Source organism: Cibotium barometz, chromosome 30 (assembly GCF_041138505.1).
Source record: "Cibotium barometz isolate CiBa-2024 chromosome 30, ASM4113850v1, whole genome shotgun sequence".
In the NCBI taxonomy this organism is placed as follows: Eukaryota; Viridiplantae; Streptophyta; class Polypodiopsida; order Cyatheales; family Cibotiaceae; genus Cibotium; species Cibotium barometz.
The window spans coordinates 38,478,302-38,491,973 of NC_141075.1; the positions used below are offsets into that span (position 1 = coordinate 38,478,302).

A 13,672-nucleotide genomic window follows, 5' to 3' on the forward strand; every position below is an offset into this window, starting at 1 on the left:
TTCCAAGGACAAGGATGACAATGATGCATCCAGTGCAAAGACATGTCTGAAGAAGGCCCTCTAGTAGGCTCAGTGGCAAGTGGCCTAAGCAAAGCTTCCCAAGGCCCTTCAACATTAGGCAACTCTTAGCTGCACATGCTTCAAGAGCTCCTGCTAAGGCAAGGCCAAGGAACATGCCTTGACCCCCCTTCCCCTAGACCAACCCTCTACATTAGCTCCCCCTCTCCTAGCCTTTACCTTACCACCTACCACTCCTCCTTAAATTACCCCACCTACCCCTCTCATCTCCCAAGCTTATCCCACCACTTACTCTCTAGGGGACTTCCTAAACAGACTCACCAAAGCCTTCACTTTGCAAGCCGATCACCCCTCTCTCCTCTTGCTGGTCTTTAGAGAAGGCGAGATCCTAGCACCCCCCGTCGGAGTAGCAGCAGATGTACCCCCCTGAGACTGCCCATTTAACTCTTGATAGGATTGACATTGACAAAGCCCTTAGAATCCTAGACTAGCAGTAATACCCCGACCCTACAGGATCATTGATCGCCTTGATATATGCCTTATCAATCTTTATCCAAAACAGAAGTTTAATCAATGGTCCAAATCTCATCACAAGAGGGACCGTGGGGGATACACACAACCATAGGCTAGTGCAGCCCCAATAACACACACCCTTATGGAGGAGAAACCTCTATGTGGCGGCGACCCTACCTTCTCTAGGCCAAGTATTGGAAGGAGTATTGCTATGCTCCAAGGTATCTCAGGATCATCCACATTTATTTCCCGATCAAACACAAATGGGCATGGGACCTCTTCAAGCAAGAGCTGGAGAAGAACCCAACGCTCCAATTAAATTTTCCATAGATACCTCCACCTGGACCACCCCTACTCCTGCATAAAGAATGGATGTTTTGCGCCATGAAAAAATTCATCCAAGATTATGATGCAGTGCCCAAACCCTGATATGGTCATCACCATCCACTTTTTCAGGCTCATCATCGTCTTTTTGGTAGAGTTTCTGGACTAGCACACATTTGATGAAGGTCTTCAGGGCATAACCTTCGACATCAACAAGGACCCAACTCTTTACCAAATACTCGGCTACTACTATCAATGAGACGAGTACATTGGATGCAAGGCTGGTGCATGCTTATGTTTGAAGATATGTTCAAAATAGCCTTCTAAACATCTTACAAAGCCTTTCATCAAACCACCCAATACATGAAGTCCCGCTTCGACTTCTACTAAGACTTCGACGACTTCTACCACTAGCCTCCCATAGAGCCTCATTGCTACTTCTAAGGATAGAATCAATTAGGGAGGGGGAAATTGGCTAACATTATTCCGAACGTGCAACAACATCTTTAGTACTACCTTAGTTGCCTTCTACACACAGCAACAACTAGCTTTACCCTGCACCACCTAGTAGGTAAGGACTTGCACCAGGTGGTAAGACCCTTGTATTCTTCTCTCTTTCTCTATCTTGTAAGGTTCAAGTGTTCTCAATCGGTGAAACAATAATGATTTAGGTAATTAGAGAAATCAAATCATGTAGATAAGCAATGCCTAATCAATTTCCTGCTGAATCTAGGCTACTTTGTGAGAATTTCTCTTGTAGAGCTTCTCCCATTTCCTTATTCAGTATCTTAGGCATCTCTTTAAATATCACTTTTATGGTTCATAAAAAGATTAGAGATTAATCCAGCACTTCCTATTCTCCTAAAAAGAGTAGTAATTACTATTATAATTATTATTTTGTGATGCTGAATTTGTGGGTTAGTATGGTTAATTAAGGGTTTTGATTCTCCTTAAGTAGAAAAAGGGTGTTTTGTATTTATAAATTGGGATTGAGCGAGGATAAATTATTCTTGTATATTGGGCATAGTACAAGCTATGGTTTCCCTAACTATGAGAGAAGTAGGGGTAGTGTAGGAGATTAAAGACAGCTTTCATTTCCTTATCAATAGAGAGCTTTGTGTACATGAGTAAAAAGGATTGGTCTTCTCTTAAGCTAGGTCGTGTTTTTACTTCTTAGAGATAATCTACAAATTATGATGTTAAGAATATTGTTTAACCATAATAGTTACTCTTTTGAAGTGGAATAGTTGAGTGGGAGAGTTAAAGAGGAATGAAAATATATTGAATCACTAGTAAAGGGATGTCATAGAATTAGATGCACAAGGTGGATTAAAAAAAGGAGTGTTGAATAAGAAAAAGATGAAGCATATTTGGTCAATCAATACACCTCGAGCAATGAACAATCCACTCTACATCTTGTCACAGTACAATAAGTATGAAAAATCTTGTGTAAGGGTGTTGAATCAATTAGGCACATATACTAGGTGGAGTTACTCAAAACTACCACCATAATCAAAGTTAGAAACTTCAAAGCATAAGGTCAAATTATGAGATTATAGGTATTTCTAGAGGGAAACCAAGCGGTTAGTTTAGCTTTAGATCTTAATTATGAAAGCCATACTATAAAAAATCGTGCAAAAAATGATGGTAAGCAAGGTCTTTTCGTTAGCAACTTATCAAGGTTTTTCTCGCAAATTAGTTCGACTCTTTACTTCTTTTTACTATTTTGGCACCTTTCTCTTTCCATTCAAATTTTTCTACTGATCAAGAGCAAGGAGGAACACAGAGAGGATCAAGAGGATGGTAGAGGGATCAAGAGTAAGGAGGAATATAGAGAAAAGAGACATCTACAACCTGCACATCGAGCTTGAACATGAATATGAACCTCTAAGTAAGAGAAGTGTACTGCTTCTAAAGAAATGTTGAGGATGCAAGAGAAGAAAAACATAGATTTATGGATTTATGGGAGGTTATATCCAAAAGACCCTTTTACAAACTCCACACCCCCATTCAGGAATATGACATCTCTACTTAACTTTGTTGGAGATGGCTATAATGGGCTCCTAGGATATACATATATCATTTAGAAGCAACAAGGAATGTTCTTAAATTAGAGAGAGATTTGTTTGAGAAAGGAGAACATTCATTTGAAGAAAACCATGGAGCATTGTGTGTAGAAGTTATTAAGCAATAAGGAAACCATTTTAGGGCTTGAAAAACAAATGTCTGAATTAAGACATAAGCAAACCTCATTAGGTCTCCATATAACGACAAAAAAAAAACTAAGGAATATTGAGAAAATGAAGCTAGGAGAGGTGATGGAATCAAGAAGAGAATACATGCAGTCAAGTAAGCTCCTTTCTATTAACTGGTTTATTGGTTCTATTATGATATTTTATGAATAGCAATCATTATTGCATATGTTCATGTATATCAATTTCTGCATTTCGATTTGATATCAAATCATTATTGCACCCTGATAAAGAATCAACGACAGAACCTTCTGGCGCACATTTTAAGTCTTCTTTTAGATCGCTAGTATGCAGAAGCACTGATGAACGAGAAGAAATATAAGAAGGTCTTTGGGATCGTTTGAGATAAATTTTATTAGACTCGGATATGTTTGTGAGAAAAAAGAATTACATATAAAAAACACTAATGGGTGTTGCATTCCTATGTTTCTTATGTATTGCAGGTAGAATCAGAGAATTTTGATGTTCTACATTGGGTCTTTCATAAGACATCGATACCCGAGATCATCAGTGAGCAGAGAAATGGCAAAATCTTGGATGTGGAAGGCATGGGACAATATAAGGTGGAGTGGCATATGGACGGGTGATCTTAAAACTCTGAAATGTATGCACAATGTGTCAAAGGAGGGTGCCAATTCAAAAAGTCCCTTCTTATATTGCATGTGCAGTGCTGCAAAGGTGTTTGATAAGAGGTATTGGAAGAAGGCACCAGATAGGCACTTGAAAGACCCAAACTTCAAGCCAATTCTCGATATTCCGTTGTCAAGTGTCCACATTTGTACAATGCATGCTCTTTGCAGAATCATTGAAAAACTCTTGTTCTTATACATATGTTTTGCATGGACTCTGCAGCCCAATATAGCAAAGGTTACATCCATCAAAGCACTAGAGAAAGTTCTATCAAACATTGGTTTGCATGGTGGACATGCAAAAATTGAACAAGATGAAAAAAGGTCTAAGGATGGGAAGAATGTACCTAAGAAACCTTCCATTAGGGGTGTTAAAGCAAGAAGGTTTCTATTTGAACCAACACCAATAGGTCGTGAAGAAGACGATCAGTGCAGATCGTAAAATACAACAGATGGAAGTGCATTCACAATGCAATAGTAGACCATGCAAAAAATGATCAAGCAAGAACACGGAAAGCCAAGGTGTGGAAATCTCTAGACACTATGTTTAAGTTCTGTGACAAGAAAGTGTGGACAAAGGAGGACCATGAGATATTTCAAACAGTGCTATAGAGATGAGTTCAAGAGATCAATGATTGATGCATGGACGGATCAACACATCACCCACTATATGGTATTAGATTGATTATGCATTGAACTAGTTTTTATATTGTATATTGAAAAATACACTAATTAATGTATTCGTTTATTCTCTTGAAGCATATTATATACCATCATACCCCTTGGTTTGCAAAGAAGTACGGTAGTTTATCAATATGGTCAACCCAGGGAGGAATAGAGAAAACACATCATCAAGCATGCTCCGGGTATTTCAATCATACAAGACATGGTGGAGGAGCAGAAAAAGCTAACAGTTTAGAGGAATTACATCAGTGGACATATAGGAAGCTTGTACACAAAGCCAAAAAGAAGCAGTAGTTCAAAGCATCCGAAAAGCAGTAAAACTTGTGAATATAAAGAAAGAAAACAAGATATATGGAGGAGATCTAATGCAAGTATTAAGCATACAGAATGGCGAGGAACAAAACAAAGAAATGGAAAGATTTGGATATCCATAGATCCATGATCAACATTTCAAATTCAGAAATGATCATAAGTGTCATGACATTACACGAGAGAGAATATTATTACAAGAGAGAGGAATATACTACTACTCCTTAACCTGCTCACTAACATCCTCAGGTGCATGAAGCCTTGCCCTTTTTGAAGATGGCTCTGCAACATCTTGTAACTATAAAACTAGAGGAACCCTCGATTTTGTGAATCTGAGAAGCTCCCTTTTGCCATAATCACTTAGCATATTGGGATCCTTAACCCCACATGCCAATCCATAAGTAGTATAGGCTAAGTTATATTTACTCCTTAGTGCATAGACTCTAGGGCCCTGCCCAAAGATTCGCAACATGCTAACTGCTTCTCCAAAAGCATGACTTTGTCTTCTACATTCCACCTGACGCGGGATATGCCCCAAGGTATCTAGATAATGTCTTGATTACAAACAAAGGAAATTATGCATTGTCTTTCGTGAATTTTTTGTGGAATATAATGAATTGTGGAAACTTCAATCGGTTTATGGACTCTCCCAGTGTTGAGTCCATTCTGAGTCCTCCAACGCATTTGCCTGCTCCGCGCCACCCGAGAAACTCATCCTCAAACACAACCAGCTGCAAAACAATATTGTCAATGAGCCAACACAACAAATAAAATAAGCTACTCAGCACAATAAAAAGTCATTAACAATTAAACACACCTTCTGATTTTTGTCTCATTAACAAGTAAATCATATGTCCATATATTGATTGTTGAGTTGGTGTCCTAGACTGCCGATGAGAATGCCCCTTCCCTTCCCATGTGTGAAATATTAAGTCTTTGCTGAATAGCCTGAAATTCCTCTTCAGTGGGAAGGTTGGATTCATAGCTTTTTGCATCCTTGTACATCATAGATAATGTGTCGGCAGCAAAATGGAACTCTTTGTCCTTGAAATTTGAATCCAATAAGAGATACTTATCCGAATCTGGATCGACAAAATCTTCATCTTCCTCAAGATTCTGTGCAATGATGGCTAGACAATAGTCTTCCCTTATGTCGAACACAGCTTGAATATCTGTAGTTAACAAATATTTTTTGTCACCAATAGGAAATGTGGGGAGTAGTGGGGTTGGAATGTCCCCTGCTTCCTCTATCATAGAGGGCTACTCGTCACCTGTAATAACCACTAAGGTGTCTTCTCTTCTGAGCGCGTCAATATCCAACTAAGTCTCTCTATACAGCTCCTCCACAATCTCTTGAACTTCATCTTTTGATCTTGGAGGTTCCTCTGCCTTCTTCTTAATTTCTTAATTTGTAACTTTTTCATCCTCAAGCAGCACATGCAGGTAGCTAATCCATAGTGGTAGGCAACGAGACAACACTTGTGATTGTGAATGGGGCACTTACTATCTGTCTTCTTCTTATCATCTGGCACCTTTAAAACATCCCTGTTTAACTTTTGTCTTAGGGTTATTGAAGACTCAATATCATTCACGTGCACGTACTGAATGCCGTCAAACATGATTGTACCACTTGAAGTGAACTGCTGAAATTGCTGCTCTTTCTCCTCAAGATACGAACGAGCAAAAACGATCATGTCTTCGATGGAGAAATTAAAATTAAACATGCGTGAGATTTCAGGATGGCGATGATGCTGTCGAACTTTATAAAGGAAGTCGAACAACTTTTCATCTGGGGTTTCTTGAAGGATCCATCTACAAGCCAGGAAATATGTCACGACGACGAAAGTTCTGTGTAAGATAATAAAGGATTAGGCAAGATCAGTATAACGCGATAAGCGTGGAAGAACTCTCACCGAGATCTCTAGTCGGTTTGTAGTGATTTGATGAAATATTAGTGAGAAAATGAAATTGCAAAGAAAAATGTGCCAAATCACTACAATGCGATATGTGTGGGAGAATTCCCACCGAGCCCTCTCTTCACGTTATAGTGATTTGATGTAATATTTAAACGGCAATGATGATTGTAAGAAAAATCACTACAAGAACGACAATAGGACAAATCACACCAAGTTCCCTCTTCGCGTTGTAGTAATTTGATCAAATATTTGTAAGAAAACAAATCAATTTCTTAAAAATCTAAATGCCGAAATCTTTTAAAAAGCAAAAAAAGCAATAGGACAAATCACTATATTGTCGTGATTGATGTAACTATATACTGTCAAAAATACATTTATCTCCATTTATCTCTATGTGATGGTCATTTGCACCACGAAAACTTGCTTCCTTGTAATGTCTTTATATTGAATGGTCCTTTCTTTTCTCCTTGGTACCTATTTCCAAAAATCAAAGTAATGTATATAAGTAATAATGATTATGGCATAGTTTTGAAATGAATACTTTTTCGAGATTAGATTGAATAACATACCTTATGGTCATTGCACTTGAACACATAATCATCAGGCACTTGTAGGTCATCCTCATTTGCCAAGTCTGTTTCTCACTTGACGCAGTGAGATGTTTGACCTTATATTGAGTACTGTCATCAAGACCTCATGTTCAAACCATACCTCTAATAACATATCAATGGATTTTCAGTGTCATCCTCCAAGTCCTGATCAATTGCTACAAGTTTTCCATTGACATAATGCCATCTCATATAATGAAAGGCCAAAATAAAATTCTGGGAGCCAATCATATATATACATACAATAGATTTCCTATGGATTTTGCAAGTAACCCCATTTAATTCTTTCACATCCCAATTTTGACCTAAGAAATCCAAACATTTCTCTGATTTACAGATAAACATTGACGATGTTTTTTGACCTCCTCGTTCATAAAAGAAGTCGACAAAAACATGCAATAGCATAAAGACAACGATTTTCACCTGACAACTTGCTACATTTGGTCTTATACACCTCTGCACATCTTGGTATATCTTTAATCTAAAGCACTCACTTGTTTCTGCTGTTGGTATTGGCCATTCTTGACTGTCGAATGAAGGCAGTGGTAATGCTTTCAAAGATCCATAACCTGTAACACTATGAGGTGCCGTGTAAAATTCATTATAAAAGAAAACTCCTCTCTCTACCAAAGACCTGCTTGATGTTTCTTTGTATAGCTGCTCATCACCAATAGATGCATGAAAAACATCGAAGATTCCCACAATACTATCTATAGGCTGCCAGTCAACCAAGTTTAAAGGATATATATCTATATAGACGAATACAAGAGAAGCATAAGTATAGAAATGAAACACATTACATAAACATAATGTAAAAACATTTACTTACAGTTTGGTCTATGGAGTGTGATTCCATTAGGCAAACGTTGCAGACATAGTTCTAAGTGCATATAGGCATGTTGTATAAGGACTTCCTTAATGCTCCTACCTGTGTCAGAGAGTTTGAAATCTTGAACTCTGCCTTTGTAAGTGTCGATGAACTCATTCTTTGTTTTTTTTCGCTTCCTCGCCTGCAACATAATCCAACTACCAATAGAGATTATGGTATAAATCCACCTTTGATTATCCATATCAAAACTGTTGTATACTATAATAGCTCTAGTAGAGGACCAAGGATGCCTAGGACTTGTGGTTTCCATGGAAGCAAATAGAAAATAAAAGCAGATATAAGAAGATGGAAGAAGATGAGATGGAAGAAGAGATAACCTCCAAAACGTGTGAAGTTTTTAGAGGAAAATCCATTCATTAAATGAGCTAGGAACTTCAAAGAGAACATTTCAAATTTTTAGAGGAAAAAAGTACTTTTATTAAATGAGCTGAACGAGAAAAATTTTTAGATTGAAAACCGTTCATTAAATGAGCTGAGATTTATTAAATGAGCTGACAACACTCTAATTTTCATATATATTAAAGAAATGACATCATAAAGTGTGGTCGAATGCATTTCGTATTTCTTTAATCACAATATATTCTATAAAGAATATATAAAAAACGTCTAATTATCAAAAGTTTCATTACGGTGGCTCTCTTCTTATTGGTCGAAAGCCTTTCTCTCTCTAGAGGAAAAAGGCTCAAAGTTGAGTCCAAAATTCCCCTAATGTCTTGAGAAAGAACAAAGATAAGTGTAGAATGTTGCCAAATTTGCTTTGGATGGCTAAGTGATGTTCAAAATGCTAAATAATATATAACACCTAATAAATGACAAACGACAGATATGCCTTACACTATTGTGAGAGGCATTTTTGTGATGTATGCAGATGGGACATGGACATGGTGCATGGACAAGCCCAGAGAAGGAAAAGGTAAAGTATAGAGAGAGTATGTGTGTTTGGAAGGTCATGGAATTGAGAAAGAAAGGATGGGGATAGTCTGTTGTTTTGCTGATGGTATACATGATGGTGATGCATTGCCACATGCATCCACCAACCATGCATGGAAGGTTTGTCCATTTGGCAACAAGGGGAGAAATCACAAGTCGCGGAGAGCAAAAAAGAAAGGTATAGATATAGAAAGGGGATGGCTTTAATTCAATTTTAGTATGAATGCATCTCTGCAGGAGAGAGAAGAGAAAAAAAGGACGAAGAAGGACTCGGAAGTTGGGGGTGCCTGCAGGAAGCGGGGAGTGCAGCGATTACGTGGTGAAGTTTTTTTTGGAAAAAGCTTGAGATCTTTGATGTGAGTTGAGGGTTTGCATGCTTGAAGGCCTTGATGTTTTTGGCTGGGTTTTGTGTGTCGAGAATCACAAAGGAGATGAAGGAATCATTTGGACAAGGATGCGGGAACATGCAGATTGCAGAGAAGCTAACAGCTTGAGGAGGTTTGGATGTCCAGAGAAGAGGGTGCAAAGGGAGTAGAGGTTCATTTAGGATGTGAGGTGCCCTAAGATCTCTGCCACTGCAGCTCTGTCCGAACTTGGATTCACCCATAACCTAGCTCAACTATTCATCAAGAAGGAGACACAGTGGATTGCATATTACACCTTTGAAATTGGAGGCTATGGACATGAAGATGAAGGTGCTGTGAGGACTTGCTGCTGGGATTCATTTGAGAAGGTGTTATTGTTTTCCTTTTGTTTGAAATTATGTCTTGAGACTAATCTGGTTTTCCAAGTCACTTGGGAGATAAGAGAGAGTTGGGCATGAGTATGTTGTCTATGAGGTGATGGGGTTCTAAGATTTGATGCTTTGTTTGAGATGAATATGTTGTCTATGTAAGATCTGAATGTGACTTGATGATAGCTGGAAGTTTATAGTCAGCTAGAGTCAGCTATGCACTAGGGTAGGTCAATTGAAGGGAATCTATCTTGTTTGGATGGAGAGTGTTCAAGTGTCAGTTTGAATTAGCAAGGTTGCAGAGGATATCAACAGATCCTTCAGGTGCCTTGGAGTTGTGATTGTGGGGTTCCCCAATTCTGATTTCATTATACTTTCTTGTGTGGTTGATGATGGTGTTATAGAGGCCATCACCCAAGACCCTCAATTTTTGGTGTCCCCACTTAGGAACAAGGAGTTCTTGTTGAGAGCTTTGATCAACAAGTTGGAAGCCACTTGGTGATTAACTCAAGGCCTATGGTGGCAGGTTTGGAATATGATGTGTTCAAAGGTGAGAAGGGAGAAGATGTCAACCAATTTTTGAGGAGGACTGAACTGGCAGCTGTGGAATAACAGGGATGAGGATGCCTACAAGAGTTGAAGATGGTGGGATTGCTCTTGGAAGGTGCAACCAAAGAATGGTTTGAGGATGAAGCTTCAAAAGAGAGAACAGGAGGTTGGGACAAATTGAAAGGAGCCTTGAGGAGAAGGTATTGGGAAGCCAGATAATCCTGAAGACCTATGGAGGGAGCTTAGTAGATTGTATCAGGGGAGGATGAAAAAATGTCAGTTTTTGTGAGCAAGTTTGAAATTGTTTAAAGGAAGATTCTGAGAAGTTTGGGAGAAAACCAGGTACCTCCAGACTTTCTGAAGGACAGATTTATTGGTGTGTTGCATGAGAGCATTAAAGAGAAGGTGGAGTTGAAGGATCTTGACACATTTGTAGAAGCAGTAAGGATAGAAACTGAGCAAAGGAGGAAGAAGATGAGGAAGCATGAGCTAGCAAGGAAGGAGAGAGAGAGAGAGAGAGAGGCAAGTTTGCAGGTCAGATATGATCAGGTTCGAGCTGGACCAGTGGTAGACCCATTTTCTATGGATAGGCATCCAGAAAGAAGGATTCATGTGGAACCTCCAAGAGTGATGGAACCTAACAGGGAACAAGACGGATTACATCAAGAGATCCAAAGGCTGACTGAACAGGTTGGGAGTTTGAATGTTGCTATGCTGGGGATACAGGATCAAGTGAGAAGACCACCAAGAGAGAGGCACTAGAGGAATAGTTCGGTGTTTTTAGCCAAGGAGAGAATCAAATGGAGTTTACCCTGTCATTCAGAAACAAGAGGTCAATAGAGGTGTTGATTATTGGGATGGAGTCAGTGAGAATAAAGTGCCAAGACAGGTGCAACCCCAAGGCTAGTTTGGTAATGTCAATATGCTAGAAGCAGCCACACTAAAGAAGAAAGTGAAGCTAATGTTTTGCCCGATAGGAGAGTAGGCCATGATGTTGACCTTGCTAGATCTTCAATGAGACTACTGGTCTGGCTAGTGAGAAGATAAGCTTTGATGCTTCTGTTACAGAGTCTTCTGATGGATCAAATGAAGAAATAGACTTGGATCAGATTCTATTGGAAGTAGAGGAGGAGGGCCTATGTGATGATACTCATGGAGCTGTGGAGCTGACTGTTGAGATACATGCTGAAAGGGCTGATACAGGTTTGGAGAATGATGGTCACATGTTTTCAAGAAAGAATCTGAAGGAGGATGGTGTTGTGGAGCAGACATCTGAATGTATATTAGAGATGTCAAGGGATCTTGTGGATATTGTGGATGATGTATGTGGTCAGGCTGAGATAGATGATGTTTCTCCATGTTTTGTTGGTACCTTCCTTGATGAGATTGATGTTAGCTGTTTTGATGAAGTTGATAATGGGAATGGTGCTGCAGATGATGTTGAGTCCTTAGATTTAGACCATGTGGGTATCCAGTCATATGACTATGGTGATGTGATTGGGGAGGACTATGGCTTGCATAATGTAGACTTTTTGAAGATGACCCAAGGTTTGGATGATGTGAGTAAGGATGGAGATGATGTTCTACTGGGAGAGAAGTGCTGTGAGAAGACTTATAGCTCTATGCTGGAAGAGAATCATCATGTTCATGTGGATGTCTTTGGTGGTATGCCTATGTACAAGGGCCCTGTAGATGCTTTGGATGAACATATCTACTATGGTGGCAATAGTATTTTTGGGAAAGAGGAAAATGATTTACATAGTGTAAAACAAGATACATGTGGAGATGTTTTATGGTTGCAGCATGAAGTTGTTAATTTTAAAGGATTGTGGACTTTAGGGAACAGGGCTGAAGGTCAAATAGTAGCACACAGTTGAAGGGAATTTTGTGTCATATGGTGAGTCCCTGATGTCTATGAATAGAGGGATTGGAAAGAGGGCTAACAGAATGTATGCTGGTGTATGCAACCCTTTGATAGGGGAAAAGCGTGGTGGTTGTTTGCAGGTTGTTTGGAGGTATTTGATCCAGGTGGGTGCATCAATTCAATTGGAAGGCTTGCAAGGAGATGCCATATCCATTTGACCTAGGGGGTGTTGAGAATGATGACCTTGTTGTTTTTAGAGTTTCATGGAGGAATGTTTTGAAAGAGAATGCAGTTAGAGTACAAGAGGAGGTGTGAAACACTTAAAGTGTTTCACCATAGGGGTTTGGAAAATATGTGAGGCATTTTTGTGACACATGCAGATGGGACATGGATAAGCCTAGAGGAGGAGAAGGTAAAGTATAGAGAGAGTATGTGTGTTTGGAAGGTCATGGAACTGAGAAAGGGAAAAAGACATGGAATGGTGTGTATGGACCCATGATGGAATGGATGGGGATGGTCTGTTGCTAATGTCCTCCATGATGGTGATAAATTGCCACATGCATCCACCACCCACGCATGGAAGGCTTGTCCATTTGGCAACAAAAGGAGAAATCGTTAATTGGGGAGAGAAAAAGAGAAAGGGATGGCTTTAGTTCAATTTTAGTATGCATGGCTCTTTGCAAGAGAGAGGAGGAAAAAACGACGAAGAAAGACTGAGAAGCTGGGGTGTCTGCAACAAGGCTGCAGAAGCGGGGAGTGCAACGATTACATAGTGAGAGGTTTTGGTGGAGTTTTTTTTTGGAAAAAGCTCAAGAGCTCTGATGTGACTTGAGGGTTTGCAGGCTTGAAGGCCTTACTGTTTTTTGCTAGATTTTGTGTATCGAAAATCGTGGAGGAGATGAAGGAATCATTTGGACACGGACACGAAAACACGAAGATTGCAAAGAAGCTAACAGCTTGAGGAGGTTTGGATGTCCAGAGCAAGGGTGCAAAGGGAGCAGAGGATCATTTAGGATGTGAGGTGTCCTAAGGTCTCTGTCGAAACTTGGATTCACCCATAACCTGGCTCAATTGTTCATCTGTGTTTCAAGAAGGAGATAGAGTGGATTGCAAATTACACCTTTGAAATTGGAGGCTATGGACATGAAGATGAAGGTGTTGTGAGGACTAGGATTCATTTGAGAAGGTTCCGTCTTCTTATGTTTTGTTTTGAACCCATGTCTCAAGGTTGTTGAGACTAATTTGGTTTTGCAAGTTTTGGGAGATAAGAGAGAGTTGGGCATAAGTATGTTGTCCATGAGGTGATGGGGTTTGAGATGAATATGTTGACTTGGTTGAAATTGTTGGAAGAAATCTACTATGATGAAGATCTGAATGTCTGTAGAGTCATGACCGAGTCAAATTTGGAGTGAGGTGTGTGAGATGATGTTTTTTGATTGAGATTGTTGATATTT

At 39.4% G+C, this 13,672-nt stretch overlaps 1 protein-coding gene across 1 annotated transcript; it reads left to right on the top strand.

Annotated features, from left to right (window-relative positions):
- The first annotated feature begins 9,812 nt into the window (after nucleotides 1-9,812).
- LOC147621459 (uncharacterized) lies at nucleotides 9,813-13,001 on the top strand. The gene is made up of 2 exons (XM_086824197.1): nucleotides 9,813-9,963; nucleotides 10,014-13,001. The coding sequence occupies exon 2, from the start codon at nucleotides 11,578-11,580 to the stop codon at nucleotides 12,229-12,231; it is 654 nt and encodes a 217-aa protein (XP_086680323.1). The 5' UTR covers nucleotides 9,813-9,963; nucleotides 10,014-11,577; the 3' UTR covers nucleotides 12,232-13,001.
- The last annotated feature ends 671 nt before the right edge of the window (nucleotides 13,002-13,672 follow it).